Here is a 12,422-nt window from a genome sequence, read left to right as displayed (position 1 = left end):
TTCCTAGAGTGGGAAGCAATTGTGTGTTTGTAGTGGCTCCCTGTGGATTTCTCAGTATCGTTCAAATAAAGTCTTTGTTGAAGCTGTAATGCTAAATGTATTTAGTTTCTGTGTAGTGGTTGTTATACTACACAGTCTAACTAGGGATGATTTTTCTTTTCGCTTGGGAGAAGGGCCTAACAACCTAGCCAGCCAGCTTAGGTTTGTTATAGAGGATAGTATAGATTGGCAAGGGACCTGATTGTATTCCAGTTGCACTGTTCTTTAAATTAAATACGCCATTGTCCCTGTTGTTACATATTTTATTTTTCAAGATTATGTTCTTCTTGGTTAAATTGATCTGAAGGCTCTTTTGTAGTTTTGCCCTTCACATATGGTTAGCTTACAGTATCATAAAATAATAAAACACCAGGGAAAAGTGTTGGTTTTATTTTTGTGACATTTTCACTGCATTTGTGTTTCATTTTACATTTTAAAACACTGTATTTTGCTGAGCTCGTTTAAAGGCCACATTTCCAATCTCCGCCACGGCTAGGAAACAATCGAAAGGTAATTTGCAAGTCTTTATTTCTTTCTTTAAAGTTTCCTAAGTCCTCAACCCTCATCACATTGGTAACCTGCACACTATAAAAATGTTAGTGTCTCTTCAAGTGGCAATTTTTGTTTTTGTGATTGTTACTTTGAAAAACAAAAATCTATTTATTAAATGTCGTGTTTTTTTTTTTTATTTATTATTTTCTTTGCTTCTATTGGTGAAATAACAATAAAGATTTACCAAGATATTTACCAAAACAATGCTGTAGCAGGAATATGTTTGGGAAAAGCTGCATAGTTGTGGATCATTGGATTTCTCAATATCTTTATCAATATCAGAACACATTGCAGATTGAACTGAAAAAGTAACAATTAATCTCTGATACGTGTTTTTGATACTTAGTAAAATATTCTAGTATTTGCTTCATTATATCTGTTGGTAACATAGAATTTTGTGGTTCCAGTCAGTGATGCAAGCAAACAAGAAATCACATAACCTGTTGCATTGTAAATAAACTCCTCTAGGTGTATTGTAATAGTTGCAGTGTGTTGGCTTATGAAGTTACAAAGCAGTTGGTATTTAAGTCCAGATCATGTTTAGTACATTAATATTGTGTCATTATGACATTTCTGCTTGTTCTGTATGCCATGTCACAATTGCTCATGCTTCATGGTCCCACATTAGACCACTGAAGTACTCTATTCTTCACCTGCATTTGGAAGACCTAGAGAATAAATGCTCTTTAGATAGTACACTTTCCATGGAAGATTTATTGTACTTTATTATACAAATATGAAACAGTGACCATAACGTTGATTTCCATTTTAAGGACCTGATTGTGTGCTCAGGCTAGTTTTAGACATGTTTTTATATGCATGTTATTTTATATTTCTACCAGTCTAACTCTAAATGATTATATTGTAACAAATGCTAATGCCTGGCTGGTGCTGTGTTCTACAGTACCAGGCAGGAACCAGGTCCAGCCTGTTTCTTTTGTCTCACACTGTAAACAATGACCGTGATTGGTCTGGTGCATTGCAAGCAGTAATTATAGAGTGGTGACAGTCATGGCATCCCACGGTACCACATAGCTTGTCAGTTTTGATGCTGTAAGCTGGTCTTATACTAATAGTATCCTAGTGACTGCTGGGCAAAAATGATAGACATTTGAAATCTCTGCTAAATAGTCCTATAATTGAACCTGGTTTAAATACATCTTCTATTTCTCTATTTCATTAGAATGATGACAGTCATTATGTGATCTGTTTACAAATCAGTCACTCCTGGTAAACAATAAAAGCATAAACATGCAAACATTTTAGCAGTGTAAGGGACTACTTTAATCAAAAGTGCTTTGTTGGGCTTATAATAACCTAAGCAGTTGCAGATTCTAATCGCTCTTTAGCTCTATACTCTATGTTAATGTATATTTTTAGATTTAGTGAGTGGTATTAAAATCGGTGACACCCTTGGCTAGAAAGAGGTGAACCTTTTAATTCCTATAAACCTCGGACATAGCATTGAACATATTTTAATTTATTGGACAGCAAGAAGGAACAGAATTATATAACCTAGTGTTCATCAGTGAATTGCAGTTCTGAACATGAATAGACTGTTTTTTTTTTTTTTTTTTAAAAATATTATTTAACAAGCAAACCATGCATTTAATGCCATAAATGCTAGAATAAACATTTCATTTAAGTTTCCGAGACAGTGTTTAGAATAATAACTTAGTTTATCTTCCATTTCAATTAGCAGCATATCTGATTGCAGCCCATTTTATAATAAGCATTCTGGACCAAGCAAAGGACATTTTAATTGAGGCTAAAACCATACAGCTATATTCACATAATGACACATTGAATAACATAAAGAAGACGGGAATCAGGGGTGATTTCACTATAGTATTAACAACGTGAAGAGTATTATCTATGGATGTGGACATTTTAATAATGGATATGATATTGCAGTCATGAAAGAAATGTGAATGGTTCTACATCAATGTAAAATCTGTGCTCAGTAGGAATTAATTGAGATTTGGGATTTCATTTGTGAAGTTAGGCCACCTCTGTAACCTGGGAAAAAAAAAAAAAAAGAATGATAAAAGATCACAGCTGAAAAGATGTTTGTCAGATCAGGTGTCACGAAGCATGGAACACCCAAAACATAGTAAACCAAAAACAAAATAAAATAGATAAAAACAACAGCAAGAAATCAGATTATGTACATTCCACCATGACATAGTAATGTTGATGACCATAATGTAGAGTTGCATGTAAAAGTTTTATAACAACACAATAGTTATAAAACATGCTTTGAGCAATTAGAGAAATAACAAATATGTATTAATGTATTTATTTAACGCGCCTTTAAGAGTATGACAAAACAAAGTGTTGCCTTGACTATCAGATTTGACTACCATATGATATAGGATATAACTCATTATTCTCACTTTAAAAGGTACCCATTAACCCCACTGAATTACCCTGCCATGTTCACTCAAGTTCTAAAATATCCATGCATTTATAAGCAATGCTGGATTATAAATCAACTAATTGCATGCTGTATGAGCTATTATTGTGTCAAAATTATGTGAAAATGCCTCTTGAAAGTCTGGTTACCACCAGGACTTACAATACATAATTGTTATTGGCAAATGTTTCATAATTGCATGTGCATTTTGTTACCATGCATTTCACATGGATTTCAGTCCTGTCAGAAGGGCCTCAGCTTAGAACGCCTGACCTTGAGGTGTATTCCACTACTGGAAAAGAAAATAAACGTTTTCTGAGAAGGAGCTGAGAGGCTGATCTCACTCAACGTGAACCAGAGTTGTTTGGAAAAGTCTCAGCCAACATCAGTTATGCTAGTATCCTAAGGAAATGATATGTATTGGCCTGCCCTTTTTAGCATGAGATCTAGAAATTTGGCTAGCACTCTGGAAAAGGTGGTTTGGGTTATCCCTCCAGATATTCCAACTGTGGTCTGAAAGGAACAGCACTTCATATGTACAGGGAGAGCAGTCCTTAGATTGACACTGGGGTCTAGCTCATCCCTCAGTTCAGCTATGAGGTCAAGGATGACCTGCAGAGTGAGATGATAACTCTTTAGCACTGCATGCTCCAGCATCCCAAACAAAGTGACCCTGGGATTGAATATGCAAGGTCTTCTTTGTCTTGTCTTTCTCCTCCAAACGTTTTCCTGTCTCTCCTCAATAAGAGTTAGGTGTCGTCGCATCAGGAAGTGTACCACAGTAGCCATCCTGAAGCTAATGACAGATCTCTGCATTTTTTAGAGCTTAGTTACTCGCTTCTACAGTGGTTTGCACCTTATAAGAAAAGGTGTAAGGTTTTTGGAGGGTCAGCAATTGCCTGCAAAATCCTTACATCACATTATAATCTTTGTGCCTGCTTAGTATCCAGATCCTGCTCAATTTTATGCTCTTTTCTTCATTTGAATGCATTTCAATATCATTTTAACGGATTAGTGATGGCAAATGCAAATTTGTTAGCATGTGCAGAACACCAGGTGAATACCACTTTGCGTGTACCCTTACATCACCCACAAAATATAACATTCACATTGAAACGTTATTTACTTCTACTCCGACATGCCGTAAGAATATTTTGTAATATGAATTTTATTACCCATACTGGAACTGTATTATCAACAGAGAAGACATATGTCATCTCTCACTTAATTTCAGTCTCTGAAAAAGATACCCTAGATACAACATATTCTAAATACTGTATATATCTGACTTCTGTCACTTTTAGATAATTGTAATGCTGGTTGCTGAATCTAAATCCTGGTTAAACTATTATGGCTCTTTTTAGTGAGCGACACTTTTTATGGAACTATCATATTATATAATTAGGCTATTTGCATTGCCTGGAATTATGTGACCTTTGCTTTTGCCAATGATTACTGTATCCCTGCTGTACACAGTCATACTCACTGGTGGGATCCTATCAGGCAGAAAAGGTTACCAGGCTGCTCTTTTACTGACTTGTGAAAGGCTTTCAAATGTCATGAAATCTGTAGAAAGATTATCAGAATCAAGTTATGAATGAAATGCAAAGTTTATTCGTTACTCATCGTGATATTCCAAGGCCATGAATACAATGTTCAGAGACATGCTATAGAAAACATGTTTTTATACTACAGTGTGCTGTTTACAACTTCAGATTGACCATCAATGCTGCCTAAAAGTGATAGAATCTGAAACGTACAGTGATAGCTTTGATACTATTCATGTTCCTTATGAATGAGCCATTGTGATGTGCTGTATCTTAGGAATTGTGTTCTTGGGTTGAATTTTGTACAGGATATGACAGTCTGGCCCTGGAGAGGTATGAAGGCTGTCCGCAATTCTGGTTGGAAGGAGTGTATATGAAAGCCCTCTGTTTTCAATTATCCTTCCTCACTGGACTGACTTTGAAATAAATAACTGGCTGAATGACCACTTTTTGTACTCGAAGTCTATTTTAACAAATGTTAACATGATTACTGTTCCAGAGTTAAGCCATTTTGGTATATTTGATCCTAATAGTAATTTAAAAAAGGATTTGTTGAGGAGCTATGTACAAGACTTATTTTATATTGGCTATAAAATTATAAAGGTGGTAAATAATTAAAATAGGACACTAGAACATAAACAAATGCAAGTACATGTATTACAGTATTGTTTTTCATGTCTATTTGTTTCAATTTGAATAATGATGCACATAAAAAAAGGAAAGTGTTTTGTAGTATTACACTCATTTGAATCAGTAACTGCTTGATTACAATTGTAAGGGCAGTAATGGATGTATAGTATATGTTACATAAATGCAATGCATGTGTTAGTTTTTCAGAGTAATGTTCATACTAGAAAAAAAAAAGATAATGTATTTAAATATACAGGTGAGATTAATCTCTTTCATAGAGCATTACATCTCTCATTAGTGAACTTTCTCTCTGGTAAACAGCTGATGTCTAATGGTATAATAAATACATGTTAGTTAGATATCAGGTATGCAGCTGAAGTTGGGAACTAAATGGGATCACTTTGAGCTCATTAGGCACTTGGCCAGTAGGGGCATGGAGAAGAAAAACAGTCCCTGATGTTTGTGCTTCCCTATCCTGTAGGAGTGCCACATCTAATGCAACAATAATGTAATCCGCCCTGTAATGGCCCTGTAATCAGCAAATCAGCATAGCAAGGATGTAAACCTGTGCTCCTCTCTCTGCTGAGTCATATTGCACAACTTCTAGTCGTTCTCTTCCAGATGAGCCACAAAGGATCTCCACAAAAAAATGTCTTGTACAGTACTATAAAATGTAAACTTGATGTATTTTAACAGAAACAATTAAAAGTAGTTTGTATATTCAATTATTCTTTGTGATATTCACAACTGCTGAGTGCCAGTTTAGAGTTTTTAATATGTTTCTATACTTCCATGCATGTAGCAGTCAAAGTACTGTGTTTATATTTAATCAATTTGATTTTTGAGTATAAGAGCTGCTGCTGTTTGATTACACCGTGTAACACTTTTTTTTTTTTTTTTTTGGTTCCTGGGTAGTAAGTGTTATTTCCTAATTGCTTATGCCTCAAAAGTATAGAAAATGGCTATTATTCCCCACAAACTTTGCTTTTGTGACCAGGACAGTGATATTTTGAAATGTACCTACTTTCCAGAACATTCCAGATAGATTCAGTGCTGAGTAAACTTGCAGTAACTTCTAGAACTTTCTAGAACTTTCCAGTAATATAAATAGTAGTATAAATACAGGGGCCTTAAGCCCACCAGTTCAGTGTAGTTCCAGCTGCCTAAGTGGATACATATCTGCATTTTTCTGAGATGGCATCAAGAGGCTGCAATGGTGGCATTCCTGATGGGTCTCCAATGCCGTTTTACCAAGTTTCCCTGCTATCTTTGCCTTTGGGACAGCAGGGACACCAAGGCGCATTACCACAGGCGGGACTGGCCACAGCGGACTGAGTTCTCTGTGGGGAGGAACAACATCAAGTGGGAGCCACTGGTGGAAACATGGGAGCGTACTCGGAGGAGCAAGGCGAGCGCTTCCACCAGGATATACTGGACTTTGAACGCCACTACCAAGGACAGTAGAACGAGAACATGATGGGAGACTACATTTGGGGGCTGATTCATGAAAGTGATTTACACTATAATCGTAAATCTCGGAAATGTATTACTTTAGTATAAATACATGTTAGTTTGGATTCATATGTTGTTTTTTTCTGACTTTATGTGAATGAAAAGACACAAATTTGCCCGTTTTCTCATTGGAAATAGGTAAATTTCAAAATATCACTGTCCTGATCACAAAAGCAAAGTTTGTGGGGAATAATAGCCATTTTCTATACTTTTGAGGCATAAGCAATTAGGAAATAACACTTACTACCCAGGAACAAAAATTGTGTTACATAGTGTTATTTATCATTCAGGTCTTGTTAATATTACTGTTGTATGTCTGAAGCCTAGTGTTTGAGCATCTTTTATTTGAGTTAAGTCTTTCCCAAGAAAAAACTGACTTAATATGTGGTAATGGAAGCTTTGCAGTTGTATTTTCTGCTGTGTGACCATTTTTAACTTGTGTGTAATGTAACACTTAGCAGAGCTTGCTGATTGTGCATGTTGGCCATACTGATACATTTACTATGCAAAAGTATAAAATTGTATTCTGTAATTTCAGTTTTTTCATGCCTGTTTATAGGAGTCGTTTGTTTTATGTACCCTACACAGAGATAAGTGCAAACTGCAGCTTTCATATGAAGGATATATATATATATATATATATATATATATATATATATATATATATATATATATATATATATATATATATATATATATATATATATATATATTTATTTATTTATTTATTTATTTTTTTTTCTGGGTTGTGTTTGCACAGGGGGATCCCTGTACTGGTATTCAATATAGGTCAGGCAGTAAAAAACCTTTATTCCTCCACCCCTACACAAAAAAAAAAAAAAAAAAAAAAGTACATACCTGCATGAAATTCAAAATGGAATCATAGAATTACAAGTTTAATCTATTTATGAAAAAATATTAAGTACAGTCAATAGAAAGATTAACAAAATCTGAATAGATGTGGTGGACTAAATGGGTGCTTTCTCCAAGTGACCGTACAGAATATCACCATGGTCAAATTGAATGTATATCTTTCCCTTATAGTGTCACTAATAGATATTACCATACTTGAGTCATTCCTGGACTGCAGTTCTAGAAAGTCACTTAATTAACTGTCTCAGTAGTCCTACTTTTACAACAAAGGTTGAGATTCGAAGTGGTGATATTTAGTGAAACTAGCTTATACATGTGGGTTCATGCATATGACCCACAGACATTCCCTGTATCCAGAATATTTTAACTGCAGAGTCGGACTGTAGTACATCAGACACTATGTTTTAACTCCTGTAACCAATACTTAGTATGTACAGTACCGTTTCTTCTACTCACTAGCTTTGCTATAAGACATCCAGAGTCATCCTTTGAGGAGTAGTAGCACATGAAATTACCTTCTAGTCGTTAGTGGTGCTGAATCTTTGAGATGTATATGTAGTGCGGTAGGATTTGGATGATCATGTTTTTATTTTCCTTTGTGGCCAATACGGGACATGAAGTAACTCTAGCATAGGGAGTTACTTCATTGGTAATGTCACCAGACACAGCAAATATGAAATAAAAAAAATAGAAAATCACCCTAATTTGAAAATTTGAATTATAAACACATAAAAAAAAAAAAAAAACTAAAATCTGAAGCATATTCCCTCGTAAAATACTTCAACAAAAATAATAAAGAAGAGCATTAACAGGTTTGTTTTGTGCTCTTCTTTCTAGTCACAGCGACGTGTTACGTTTCACCTCCCTGATGGCTCCCAGGAAAGCTGCAGTGACAGTGGTCTAGGGGACCATGAGCCTGTGGGTAGAGGGATGCTGATCTCACACCCTCTTCCTCTGGTTCAGCCACAGGACGAATTCTATGACCAGGCCTCGCCAGACAAGAGGACCGAAGCTGATGGCAACTCTGATCCCAACTCTGGTGAGTGACCATTTAATGCCTTATTTTGGTTGGCTGTGTGAAACAGCTAGCATGTGTATTAGTATACACAGCACAAACAACATAGTCAAGATATTTTCTGCAACCGTGTTGACTTCCCAGAACAGTATCTTAAGTGTAGCTGTAATTGATCCAACATCTATTCCGATAATTGAGTGGGTAAAAAGTTTGTTAGTTACTAACTGATGAACATGTCAAACATCTCATTGGACTCCCTAAAGATTTGTGGGTTAACACAAAATATGCCTATAGTTTTACTTTGGTCAAATCTATCAAATCCTTCTTTTATTTAGTTTTCTGGGAAGGATGGTCAACCAAGCTATTAACCAAACACATTCTGATATTAACTTCTTTAAACTTGACCAACCTTGGAGTGTCGCAAGGTTTTTAAATATTAATTGATGTAGTAGAAACTCTTATCTGCCATTACTTTTGGAAAAGATGCATTTTTAAACAGGCACAGAGCGAAGTGTTGTCTTTGCATATGGAGTTCTTAGTTTGCAGATGATTTGTTGTCTTGTCATGACTAAAACATTTGGGTGGAACATATCAATCCCAGGAATCTCTGTTCATGTGAAATTATCTGTTTTGTTTCATTTGACTGAGTAAATTAAATTAAATAAAAGGAGGACAGCAAGAGAATGTGTATACTTGTTGAAACGATTCAGTCTTTGTCAATGTCCAAGTAATTTTGTAAACAGAGGGACAAATAATTGGAAATTGTTCAGTCAGTATTTGTACAGAGTATAGAATGTTTCAAGAATGACCTTATTCTCACTAGCCCCTCAAGTTGATCAGCATCCGCTGACACATTTCCATACCTTTGTATTGATTCTGCTTTGTATTGAATTTGTACATGATTTATTGAGATTTTTCCCCTAGGTTAGCCCAACTGAGAGGCAACCTTTATATTTCCAATGAGGCCTAGCTTTGACTCAATTTTATATTGTGAAGGACTAAAGCACTGGACGATCAAGTGACTTGCCCAAGGTCACAGAGTGAGTCATTGCCTGAGATGGGATTCTTCTAAGTGACAACAAAGAAAACTATCAGTGTAGTGCAACAAAGTCTACAGATACGTAAAGGGTGAGACATTATTGATCCAAAACAATGTGTTGTGCACAGCAAGGGTTGTTTTCACAAACTGTTTAAAGTAATATATTGCAAACCTAAATCTTGGCCACAACTAGTACCTTTATTTGTGTTTTCATCAAATATTAACTGAATAGTTACTTTAGCATTAAGGTTTTAAACCAAAGGAAGAGACATGTTCTTGTTATTTAGCTTTTTGTTGAAAAAAAAAAATAATGAAACAAAAACCGTAAAAGTAATATTAATAAAAGAAAAATCAAACAAGCAGTATAATAGTGAAGAAGGGAAGTGGGTAATTGAATGGCTCTCCCATGTACATGAGCTATTTTGCCTTTAGCATCATAACCTTGTACATGTGAGATATATTTATTTGCTCCTATATCTAGCAATTATTAAATAATTTGCTTTGTTGGCTTTTTTTTTTTTCCTACAGTATAAGTAAGAGAGCAAGCCGCTCTCATAAGTCAGGTATTCCGTTATTCTAAATAACCTTATTGATTTTTGTGCTTAATTAAATTAGATATTCCCTGAACCATACATTGTTCACATAAATGTTTTAAATTATCAGAGGTTTTGAAAGAGGTTAACCATCACCTGCAGGTAAAATAGAATGTGTTCATTGAGAAATGGTTCAAAGTCCTCCAAGCTGTTGGTTATTTCATCAAAAAAGTTTTCGTACATTATTTCAAAGATCTTGAGAGAGATGAAATAAGCTTTAGGTCAAGTGTGACTAATTATTTTAGAAACCATTTCTGTATTTTAGTTCAATTTATGAAAACAAGAGAATGGACACAAAGATCATGACAAACAAAGAAAGTATACAGTTGTATGTGTGTATTGAGGTTTTCAGATTCCTGCAGAGGAATATTTTGTATCATTATAGTGAGGGAGCACTATATATATATATATATATATATATATATATATATATATATAATATATATATGATATATTAGATATATATAAAAAATATTAATTAAAAAAAAAAATTTTTTTTTTTTATTTAATTTTAGTCAGTTAGTTAGTTTAGTTAGTAAATTAAGTATTATAACTAATCATTTAAAAATGTGTCAAGCAATCTGTTCACTGATGAAGACTGTGAAGGAACCTCCATCATATAATGCAAGTAGTGGTTACATTTAAAATGGAGCCAGACTGTCATATTTTGCAAGATTATGAGATATCGACCCCAGTGTGGGGAAAGTAATGATTTATGATTAAGAGCATTAATTTGCTGTTGTCATAACACAGATCCCTGTGCATTTATATTTTGTGTAGCCCTCCCTTTCTTTTTCTGTTTTAAATTATAATTATGTAATTATTCAGGGTAGACATGCCAACTTTAAACTGAGGTCACTGTAATAATTCAAAATCAATTGTTGACCTTAAAAGTGACAAATTGTCAATTACAGTAGTAAACAAATCTGAAATTATTACTGTATTCCATTGTCCAGAAAAAAAACCCCTAAAAACTGACACAAATGGTTTACTGCATGATTTTGAGCTGTACTACGAGATTATAATTTGCAACAAGCTAAACCTAATGTGCGTGCGTAGGACAAAAAAACTAACTACTTTAATTAGCCTATGGAAATCTAAAGATCCATACTGTTTCATGTATCAGAATAATTAATACCATCTTTAAAGACTCATCTCATAGAACATTTACTAACAGAGTATGTTATATCATTAGAGGGAAAAAAACAGTTGAAAGTTGAAAAGAGGGCTTAATTCCCTCTTTGAAGATTTTTTTTTAAGGGTTGGTGCATATTGGCTCTCAGACGCATCGTGCATGATTATTTAATTATATTTTATTTAAAAGTTATGCTTTCATTCTATAATGCAGTACAATGACATTGCCCTGGAATCAAAGACTTGCTAGCTTGCACGTTACAGATCTGGATGTAATAATATATTAAATGGTCAGCTTGAAAGAATAAGCATGCGCTTTAGATGTAACCAAGATGTCCAGAGGTCTTACACAATAATTGCTTATAAGATTTATTTCTATACCCAATTATAGATTATTTACCCAATTTTACCTTCCTTCTTTACTTACATTATCTTACAGTGAGTTCAAGTCTCCATTTTTGTCTTTATTATCTATATAAAGGACCATGATTAGTCTTATTTTAATATTTAGGGTGAGAGTACGCCCTACTGTATTTAGATCCACCAATCTTTAGAGCAATTGATTTGGCCCCACTATAGGGTGGTCTAAAGTTCCTATTTATCACCTAAGGTCTATGGAGTTATATTACAGGATTTGCAAACAACTGTAATCTACCTTGAATCTACTTTATACAGTTTGTAGGTGTTGTAGTTTATTTAAAACTGGTACAGCCTTAGTGATTGAGTACAAGAGGTGAGCAGCTCTGTATTCAAGCTAATGAGGCATGTTTGCTTTCTAAGCAATGAAAATAAAGTAAGATTCTTGGGAGCAGAATGTTAGAATGCCCTTACATCTATATATCTGTGGAATTCATTCTTGAAACCCTTTACATTTGTCAAACTTTTGTTATGTGTAAGTAGGACAGAAAGATTAGGTTTAGATAGTTCTTCACACATTTAAAGCACAGGTGGAGCAAATATTTTTGCTCTCATTTTTAAACTTACTCACAATTTATTTTTGTAAAGTATTTACAATCTTATTCTTTTTAGGTATTTATCTTTAAACATTTGCTATTTTTGGTTCTCTGACCAC

The 12,422-nt window shown here is 34.4% G+C and overlaps 1 protein-coding gene across 3 annotated transcripts in view; it reads left to right on the top strand.

Annotated features, from left to right (window-relative positions):
* Window positions 1–12,422, top strand: part of LOC121327894 (protocadherin-9) — a 214,077-nt gene that overhangs the window by 112,662 nt on the left and 88,993 nt on the right. For 2 of the 3 annotated variants that reach the window (XM_041272211.1, XM_041272210.1), the window contains one exon: window positions 8,407–8,608. In XM_041272211.1, coding sequence (XP_041128145.1) covers window positions 8,407–8,608 — 202 coding nt within the window. The remainder of the gene's footprint in view (window positions 1–8,406; window positions 8,609–12,422) is intronic. The other variant, XM_041272212.1, reaches the window with a different exon arrangement.

The sequence above is a fragment of the Polyodon spathula genome, chromosome 15 (genome assembly GCF_017654505.1).
Source record: "Polyodon spathula isolate WHYD16114869_AA chromosome 15, ASM1765450v1, whole genome shotgun sequence".
Classification (NCBI taxonomy): domain Eukaryota; kingdom Metazoa; phylum Chordata; class Actinopteri; order Acipenseriformes; family Polyodontidae; genus Polyodon; species Polyodon spathula.
The sequence above is the reverse complement of the archived record's forward strand: the minus strand, read 5'-3'. Positions and strand labels throughout refer to the sequence as shown.